The sequence below is a fragment of the Aphis gossypii genome, chromosome 1, assembly GCF_020184175.1.
Source record: "Aphis gossypii isolate Hap1 chromosome 1, ASM2018417v2, whole genome shotgun sequence".
Taxonomy (NCBI): Eukaryota; Metazoa; Arthropoda; class Insecta; order Hemiptera; family Aphididae; genus Aphis; species Aphis gossypii.
The window spans coordinates 89,109,664-89,120,417 of NC_065530.1; the positions used below are offsets into that span (position 1 = coordinate 89,109,664).

Genomic DNA, 10,754 nt, shown 5'->3' on the forward strand with positions numbered 1-10,754 from the left:
TTTGTAAAAAATTCCAAACTGGTATTTTGGTGCAAATCTGGTAGTTCGACAGACTACCACTCGCAGATGAACGCCACAGTGTTTGAACAATGGTTCGTCGATATATTAGGTAATTTGGAGGAGCCATGTATTTTAGTCATGGACAATGCCCCATATCATTCAACGTTATACGAAGACTACCCGAAGAGCAACACTAAAAAGGCAGATGTTCAAACATGGCTCCAAAACAAATCTATACCATTTATTCCCGAAGAAACATTGTGTGAATTACGAGAAAAGGTAAAACTGTCGATGCCAAAAGAAAAAAAATATAAATTAGACGAGATAGCTTTTTCAAATGGGTCATGAAGTGGTGAGACTGCCACCATATCACTGCCAATACAACCCCATCGAGATGATTTGAGCACAAATTAAGGGAGAAGTCGCCGAAAAAAATCATTCTTTTAAAATGGCAGATGTTAAAGTATTGGTCAATAATGCCTTAGATGCAGTGACAAAAGAAAATTGGAAAAAATGCGGTGACCATTGTGACAAAATTCAAGACGATGATCTGGTAAAGGAAGGGTTAAGGGACGAAATTTTGGAGCCTATCATTCTTACCATAAATACCGACGACAGCTCAAGTGACGATGACAATGATGACGACGATAACTTCTAATATTGTATAAAAATTAATTTTTTTTTTATTATTTATTATTTTTTGTGTATATTACTTATATTTATTAATTTGAATAATTAAATTGCATGTAATATAATAATACCTATTTTATTTCTTCAAAAATACGTATTTACCAAAATATAAAGGAGGAATAATAATATTCATATAATAACAGGTTTGAATACAATTTACGCTCCAAAAAGTTGAGTAGCCCTGACGAAATTTGGCCACCCGGAGCTCTGGTATCGCGGCTCACTTTTCGCTGGCCGTACTGTAGGCACTGAGATAGATAAGAATAAACTGGAGCGTGGACTTTGATGTAAAAACGGGCCGACATATTTTTCGTTACCCCCACTCATGATTGGCAAGAAATTGAACTTCCATACTAATAACATTGAAAGACTACACATTTTAACTTGACATAACTCTGGGATAAATGATCGTATTACGTTAAATTTGGTATCACAATTTTTGTTTTTATGTGTACTTCAAACTTGTATTTTCAAAATATAAAAATAAAAACAAAACATATTTTTTTTACAACATTTTTTTCAACAAAAATATTTTTGAAGTGTAGATAAAATTTTTTTGGCCCTATCAAAATACTTGAAAATATAATACAAAGTTCCTCATAAGTTATTCTTATAGTGATTAAAAAATTATAAGAATAATACATAGGCACAATTTTTTTTTTTTATTAGCATTTGAAGTTCAAACATTGACGAAAATTGATGAATATTTGCAAATTATTTTTTAGGTATAATTCATAAAAATGTTTGTATCGGTAGCTAAGAGTTAAAAACTTAATACATTATTTTTCATAAGTTTATCTTACAATAATTATAAAAGAACTTAAATTTTGGTGTATTCAGGCCATTAAAACATAAACCACTTTTTTCACCAACCACTGGAAATTATATCCTAGGCTGACAAATCATCTTCGTTCAGAATCGTTTTTCGTATACAATGATACCTATCATTGCATTCAAATTTAACCTACCCTAGTCCGAGGTCAACCCCACCCTCTAATGTACAGCAGAAAGGTACCCTCTTGACCGCTTTTTTAAAATTTTATAATACATATACCTTTATATCAACTTAATTATGTAACACTTTTTTTGACATAGGTATTTATAATATACTAGCTGACCCCGTGCACTTCGTTGCCCGTTAAAAATGCAAATTCCATATATATAGATTCGAATTTTGATTAATTTGTTATTTACTATTCGGTTTAACGGTGTTCAAAACTTAGACATTTTCATTTACTGTTTTGATTCTCAAAAATCTTGTGAAAGCACCACTTTAATATGCGAATTTTGTAAAATGCTTTCTTATTACACACTAAATTTGTGATACGATTTTAAGAATGTACCGTGTAAATTGTAAGCATCGATCTATCATTGTTCAGGCTCTACGTTTATCAGTCAGTGAGTTACTCAAGTCATAATATTATAGTCATTCTGCTTACCGTTGCCGTGAGACTCTCTTATGATAATGAGAGCAGTATATTATCATGTAGGCAATCCTCACGTGGTGGATTGCGGACCCCGCGAGATGTGTACGTAAGCTTATAATTTCTAACACTTAAGTTTCAAAGTTATGTCATTTTTTTTTTTTACTACAGTGGGTAAAATACAATAATGTGCCATCTCGTGGTTTTTGTATTGTTGCCTGTTGGTAAAACAATAAAACTTAGTATAACTTGTTATGTTAGTCTATTGCTGTAAAAAAATGTATATTAAATATATATATTATACTCAAGCTGTCCCGACACGGCGTTGCCCGCGTATTAGTTGGTTTTTTTTGCATTTTCGTAGGCCATGTATTAGTGTTATTATGTATGAGAAAATTTAATAAAACATATAGATATGGTTTATCACGGAGATATGAAAATTTTATACTAAAATTGCATTTAAATACCTATGTACTATGTGATACACCATACTATATTGTGTATTATCCCAGCACTATTTTCAAAATAATTAATATAAGAATGATCTATGTTTATAATGTTACTAACTAATATTTATCTTGCTCGTTAAATATACCAACTCTATATGACTCAAACTTTGTTCAATTCATTATTTAATATTCGGTGGATTATGTTCTAGATTTATCTTAAGTTTTCTGTTGCCCGGAATAAAAATTCTGATTCGCTGAACTGCTGAAGTATATTATCATTTATCAGGTAGGCAATCTATTGCGGTAGATCGCGGACCTAGTGCTGTTTGTATGTAAGTGTATGATTTAACTCTAATAAATATCAAAGTTATACCAAGTTTGACATAGTACGGTGGATTATATTAATCAATTAATACATAATCCTAACCCAACCTTAACGCACTAAAATCCGATGAGAGCGTCCAGCTCGCCGATGATGCGTCTGGCAAAAAAATAATCAAGGTTATTGTAGTCACAACGTGCATTCACGCGATTGGCAAGTTTAATTTAATTTAAATTTAACTATTGCTGTGAATTTTAAATTTACTGTGGCCATTGACTTATTTCGCTAATTCTTATTTTTGTTGTTATAGTTTTAACAAAATATAACATCAGGTCTATAACTATTATATTCAATCATAATCAATAGCGACCTTAATATAGTTTATTTTCTTGCTGAACAACTGCAGTGACAGTTGTTGTTGTTTTTTTACACCCAGATTCCGAACTTTTCTGGTGTATTTTCCTAAAATTGTATTACATAAGCACATTTTCCTGCGACCAATAGGAGGAATTATATTATATTATATTATATTCATATTATTAAATGGTTACCAAATGTTATCAAAATCTGTAATTCATTATATTAATTTTATATATTACCATAGCAACCACAAATAAATAAATATTATTCTCAAATCTTATAACCCCCATAGCAACCATTTATAAACAAAAATTTCTATCGTAAATCTCAATATTCCTGTTTGAGCACATATTATTAATAATACATATTGTTTGGGTGTTTGGTATAAGTGGACTGTATAAAATGTTCTCTATAGGTTTTTAACGAAAATAAAATAACAACCGGTACTTAAGTTTGCCGTGATATGAATCGACGGACTACTATTAACAAAATCAGTTAAGTAAATGGTATGGGGGCACAAAAATAGTGCTGGCCAGCAAGTGGAAATTATAATAAATAACTAACACAAAATTAATACTAACAATAATAAGATAAAACAAACATAGGAAAATATAAATATGTATAAAAATTGTATATAAACCGTGATGGCGACTGCTGGTTTTGGACGCTGAACAGGGTTGTTGAACAAGACGGTGAAGTGTTCCACGGGGTGACGGTGTCGGTAACGCACTACACAAAGATCTGGTACTCGGTGCCACGGTCAAAAAATGGATCTACTATTAGGTCGGTATTCGGTACATTCGGTATTCGATCGCGGACTTGGTCGCGTCCGTTGTTCGCGGCACACAAAATACGCTGTACAGAAAAATTGTGAGAGAGAGTATGTGTTACGGCGACTATCGGAACTCGGAAGCCCTATCAAACCGTGATTACAGTGTGTGACGACGTCGTCGTCTAAACATACTGCCCCCGTTGAAGGTACCTAGTTACCTTCAAAAGTTAATGGCAAGCGACACAGTTTCACCGCTGGACGTTTTACAATTTTTCCCTCTGCGGTCCGGACGTTGGCGACTCGAACTATTTTGTCCTCTCCTGGAAAGACTTCTACCACTCGAGCCGTTTTCCATGTGAGGGGTGGAGTTGGTTCCTTAATAATTACAAGGTCCCCTAGAGCCAGGTTGGTTTCAATTTTGTTCCATTTGGATTTGGTTTGAATTGTATGCAAGTATTCCTGCTGCCAACGTTCCCAAAAATGTTGTTGCAGTTGTTGGACTAGTTTCCAGCGTTGGTGAAGTCCCAGCTTTGGTAAGGTTTTAATTGTATCTGGCGTCGGCATGGTAACGATTGGTTCTAACGTTAAAAAATGTCCAGCGGTTAGTGGTTGTAGGTCGTTAGGATCTGATGACATGGAACCTAATGGACGTGAGTTTAATATTGCCTCAATTCGGTGAAAGATGGTGTTCAACTCTTCGTAGGTCAGAATTTGTTCTTTGATCGTTCGATGTAAGAGGGTCTTAGCGGATTTTACTGCTGCCTCCCATAGACCACCCATATGTGGAGCAGCGGGTGGATTCAAATGCCATCTTATCTGGTGGGTCGCAAGACCTCTCTCTACTTCGTCGGACTTAATCAATTTCTGTATTACCTCCAAGTAGTTTTTCGCACCCACAAAATTAGTGCCGCAGTCACTATATATAGCTTCACAGCGACCACGTCGACTAATGAATCTATTAAGGGCTGATAGAAACAGGCACGTGGTTAGATCGCTTACAAGTTCGAGATGAACTGCTCGAGTTGCCATACAGACAAATATACATAGGTAACCTTTTGTGGCTTGAATTCGTCGTAACAAAGCGGCCTTTACCCAAAAAGGGCCTGCAAAGTCAACTCCTACCTGTGCAAACGCTTTGATACTTGCAACACGAGCTCGAGGCAACGCTCCCATCATAGGATTCATGGGTTTTGGCTTCGCCTGAAAACAAGGGATGCACTGGTGTAGTCGTTTACGTATGACGCTACGAGCCGATAAGATCCAATAATCCTGGTGTAGAATATTCTGCGTCGTTTGTGGTCCGGGATGACAATGAAGACTATGTACATAGTCGATCAATAAAATGGTTAATTGCGATTGTTTTGGGAGTAGTATCGGGTGTTTTGCATCATAAGGCAAGTCAGAGTTCTTCAAGCGTCCTCCAACGCGGATGAGATCATTGTCGAGATCCAAGTATGCGCCAAGCATGCGAAGTTTGGGTGTACACGGTCGGTTTTGCCTAAGACAGTTCCAGTCTTCAGCGAAGTGTATATGCTGGACCCATCTTATTAACGCCTGTAACGCATCTCTCGTTTCTTGCGCGCTTGGGCGATTGGTTTGGTATTGCACCCTGGGTGGCCTACCCAATCGTTGACGTAGTCGCAACCAATAAGCTGCCAAACGGAGAACCTTAGAAAGTTCGGATGACGCGTAAAGAATCACACAATTTTCGTCTAATTGTGTAGGTGTAGCAGTTGCTAGTAAGGTAATCAACTTTTCTTCAGAATGATTTTCGGCACGATCTGTATCTGACATATTTGCCTGTTGTGGCCAAGTGTCCAATGGTTGTCGAAGAAATGTCGGACCATTCCACCACAGAGGATGGTCAACAATTTCGCTGGGTGTAAGACCACGTGATGCGCAATCTACGGGGTTCTGTGCCGATGGAACGTACCTCCATATCTTTTGTGAAGTAAGTTCTTGGATTTTCGCAACCCGATTACCAACAAAAGTTTTAAGATTAGCTGATGGTGTATTGATCCAGGCAAGAGTCACCATAGAGTCAGTCCAAGCATAGTACTGGTTAATCGGTAATGACTTCAGATTAGAACGGAGATAATCGATCGTACGTGCTAATAGTAGTGCCCCACAAAGTTCAAGTCGAGGAATCGACAGTTTCTTCTCCGGAGACACTTTAGATTTTCCCATTAATAAGTGAACTTGGATCTGACCGTTAGATGTGCGTGCTAGAAGGTAGGCAGCGGCGGCGTAGGCACTCTCCGAACTATCGCAAAATCCATGGAGTTCGTAGTTAGCATCCTCGACGGTAATCCGCCGGGCCACACATACTGAAGCAATAAAAGGCAACTCATCGTGATATCTTGTCCAAGCATCCTTGGCCACTACTGGCAGATCATCATCCCAACCAATTCTCAGTGCCCATAAATACTTCATTAACCGTTTTAGGTTGGTTATTACCGGCGTCAAAAGACCTATCGGGTCATAGATGCGGGCAATCTCGGACAAAATCGCTCGTTTACTATACCTCACCGGGTTAGGTTGATACTGGTAAGCTATCGTGTCATTTTTGGGTTCCCACTTTAACCCAAGTACTTTTGTATAGTCTGATGTTGGCTCATCAAAGGTCACTGCCTCGGTTTGTCGGTGTTCGGGTGGTACAGATTCAAGCAGAGCAATGGAATTACTAGACCATTTTCGTAGATCAAAGCCTCCTCGCTTGAACACATTAATTAAATCTTGCTGCAGTTGAAGAGCCGATTCTTCACATTTCGTTCCAGTTGCTACATCATCCACGTAAAGATCGGTATGTATTACCTTTTGAACTTCTGGATGGTTTGCGGCTTCATCCGCAGCCAATTGGTGGAGGGTTCGAATGGCCAAAAAGGGCGAGGAACGCTGTCCAAACGTTACGGTTGTCATTTCAAACACTTGCACTGGATCTGTAGGCTGAAAACGATATAGAAGTCGCTGATATGCATGGTGTTCGCCAGTGATAGCGATTTGGCGAAACATTTGCCTTATATCTGCAGTGAAAACTATGGAATGTAATCGGAATCGTACTAAAATCCCCGATAAGTCTTGCTGAAGTTTGGGTCCAGGAAATAGACAATCGTTTAAAGATTTTCCATTGGAAGTAACTGCAGACGCATCATACACCACCCGTACTTTTGTAGTTAAACTCTCGGGCTTAAGTACTACATGGTGTGGAGTATAGTAGGAGTGTGAAGTCATAGTCTCAGTTGAGTCAACTGGTTTCATATGACCTGCATCAAGATAGTCTCGCATGGCTACATTATACTGCTGACGGAGTTCTTCAGACTTCTCTAGTCGGATTTCGAGTTTGTATAACCGCTGCGTTGCCATCGCTCGGGACTCTCCTAGATGTGGTGGGTTTTGTATGAATGGAAGATGCACCACGTATCGACCATCTGGTTTTCTTGTAGTTGTGGCGGTGTATAACTCCTCGCATTTTATGTTTTCTGGGGTCTGATGCCGGATTTTTGGTAGTTCCTCCAGGTCCCAAAAACGACGTAGTGTTGAATCAATCTCCTCCAATGCAGTTACGAATGTGTTGGCTGTCTCCATGGTTGTAGCTCCAGTGTTTCCCATAAGTGTCCATCCAAACACAGTTTCAAGCCCAACCGGCTCCGTCCCTGTACCTTCTCTACGACCACTTCGAGTAACATAGGGGACGACATCAGCGCCGAGTAAAATGTCTACTGGCATTGGCTCGTCGTACCTGGGATCTGCCAACTCAAGTCCCTTTAGATGTTGCCATTCGGCTTTCCATACGCGTCTTGATGGTAATAACCCTGTTATCCGAGGAACTACATAAGCATTGATGTTTATTTCAGGAGTACTGCTTCTTAAGGGGCGCAGGTTTAAATTGACGTGAGACTTAATAGATGCTACCTGCACGTCAGACATTCCTCGAACCACTAAATTACATTTCTGTCGTGCTAAACCTAGTTTCCTTCCACAAACTTCCGTCATGTAACTACTTTCACTGGCACCGTCTAACAAAGCTCGAAACTCTTGGTAATCACCATTAACATCTTGAACAAGAATAGCTACGGTCGACAAAAGCACACGGCATCGGTCAGGTCTCTCATTAGCAGCTGAAAGCATAGTCGTGTTTGCGGTCACCGGTTGCTCTTCACTCTCCGTGGTTCTTAAATGTAACAACGAATGGTGGCGTCCACCACATTCTGAACACACCCTAGTATTACTACATTGAGCAATTCTATGTTCACTAAAACATAAGTAACAGCGGTTCAGCTCTTTTATGATTTGATGTCGGTCCTTAGGTGTTTTTTCTTTAAAGACTGGGCACGCAATCAGCAAGTGTCCAGGTCTCGACTGGCACACCTGGCACGAATAGTTACTTCCTTTTTCGTACTTTACTTTTCGCATTGTCGTAGTCGGTTTTTGATTTGATTGAACTGTATGCAACGCAGTAGTCTTGGTTTGGGATGTGGTTTTTGGCTTTTCCCGCCCTCCTTCAGATTGACTTCCTGCTGATGCTGCATTACAGAACTTAGTTAGGAAAGTTAAAAATTCGGTAACGCTTGGATCCTCATTGGTATCTACAAGCAGTTCCCACTGTGCTCGTAGTTGTCCATCCAACTTTTGTTGAAACAGATGTAGTAATATCGGATCCCATAGATCCGTGGCATAATTTAAATTTTTTAATGCACCGGTTGACTCTGATATATGGTTTAACATTTGTCTAATAGACTTTTCATCATTGAATACTGCCTTTTTCATCTCCCAGAGTTGCTTGAAATGACTCTCTGCAATTACACGACGATTTGAATAGCGATTATTCAGTATTTTCAATGCTAAAAAGTAATTGTCGTTACTGAGCATTAAGTTGTTAATCAGATTCAGTGGTTCACCTTCTAAATACGATTTTAAATAAGTGAACTTAACAACCGGTTGAAGAAATAAATTATCATTTACGACCGTATCAAACGTATTACGAAAACCCATATATTGCTTAGGGTCGCCCGTGAAACGTGGGATGGACAATTTTTCCAAAGGTATAAAGTTAGGTGTATTCTTCCTTGAGCCATTCAATTCAATAAATGTTTCATCTGCATTTTGCCCTAAAAGTTGCTTTGCAGGTATGTGTTCGTCGGCCACGATCATGATACTAAAATATGCCTCTTCGAATTTTTCACGAAGCTCATCGGGTGAGCATACTTTGTCTTCCGGTTTTTGCTCTTTTTCAGGTTTTCCGAGTTGCTTGATAATAATTGACATTTGAACTTCGAACTCCTCTTGCAAACGTTGGACGGTAGCATACATCATTCGGAACTTTGTTAATGAAGTCTTATTGGTCGGTTCATTTTCTAATGCAACTCCAGCTGCACGTATCCTATTTATTCGGTTTTGAATGTCATTAAGACGAATCTTCGCCTCTTCATAAATACCCATGGTAGCGAATTAGTTTGGTTTATATGGTTTAGATCTACAGTGATAGATTACACCGAAAACCCTTTCTTTTTTTTTTTTTTTTTTTTTTTTTAATCACGGTGTATACGGTTTATTTACGGTGTATACGGTACCGAATATATTATTACACTCAATGGCCTACTTACGTTACTAATAATATTGCTTATGAACTTGACCTTATATTAATTGCGATCACTAATTATAATAGCATGTATGTTTGTAAATATTTTTAATCATTATCATCGGGTCAAAGTCCATCCGCAGTTCGGTTCACACAGATTTTTTTTTTTTTTTTTTGGTAATTGGTGATCGTGTTACGTAATAATTTAATAACACAAATGCCTATATTATTTCTCAAATAATCCGTATAATTTATATTATAGTATTATACTAATTATTAATGTTCTTTCGAATTTTAACGGTAAGTGGTAATCACTTAGAATATAATAATATCCTAGGCCGAACGGACCAAATGTTTGGGTGTTTGGTATAAGTGGACTGTATAAAATGTTCTCTATAGGTTTTTAACGAAAATAAAATAACAACCGGTACTTAAGTTTGCCGTGATATGAATCGACGGACTACTATTAACAAAATCAGTTAAGTAAATGGTATGGGGGCACAAAAATAGTGCTGGCCAGCAAGTGGAAATTATAATAAATAACTAACACAAAATTAATACTAACAATAATAAGATAAAACAAACATAGGAAAATATAAATATGTATAAAAATTGTATATAAACCGTGATGGCGACTGCTGGTTTTGGACGCTGAACAGGGTTGTTGAACAAGACGGTGAAGTGTTCCACGGGGTGACGGTGTCGGTAACGCACTACACAAAGATCTGGTACTCGGTGCCACGGTCAAAAAATGGATCTACTATTAGGTCGGTATTCGGTACATTCGGTATTCGATCGCGGACTTGGTCGCGTCCGTTGTTCGCGGCACACAAAATACGCGGTACAGAAAAATTGTGAGAGAGAGTATGTGTTACGGCGACTATCGGAACTCGGAAGCCCTATCAAACCGTGATTACAGTGTGTGACGACGTCGTCGTCTAAACACATATTGAAAAAAAACTATCCTATCTTTTAAGTTGGACCAAATTGCACGCGTTGTAAAAAATTTCATCAAAATCGGTTAAGTGGTTTAGGAGTACATTGAGGACAAACATTGTGACACGAGATTTATATATATTAAGATATATTATATAAAATATTCGTTTAATAATTTGTATATACTTTTATATCATAATAATATTTAATAAAATAATACACC

The 10,754-nt window shown here is 37.8% G+C and overlaps 1 protein-coding gene across 1 annotated transcript; it reads right to left on the reverse strand.

Moving 5' to 3' along the window:
* Positions 1–4,227: 4,227 nt before the first annotated feature.
* Positions 4,228–9,456, reverse strand: LOC114128975 (uncharacterized). Its single transcript, XM_027993595.2, has one exon. It carries the CDS (start codon positions 9,454–9,456, stop codon positions 4,228–4,230), a length of 5,229 nt encoding a protein of 1,742 aa, XP_027849396.2.
* Between the last annotated feature and the right edge of the window lie 1,298 nt (positions 9,457–10,754).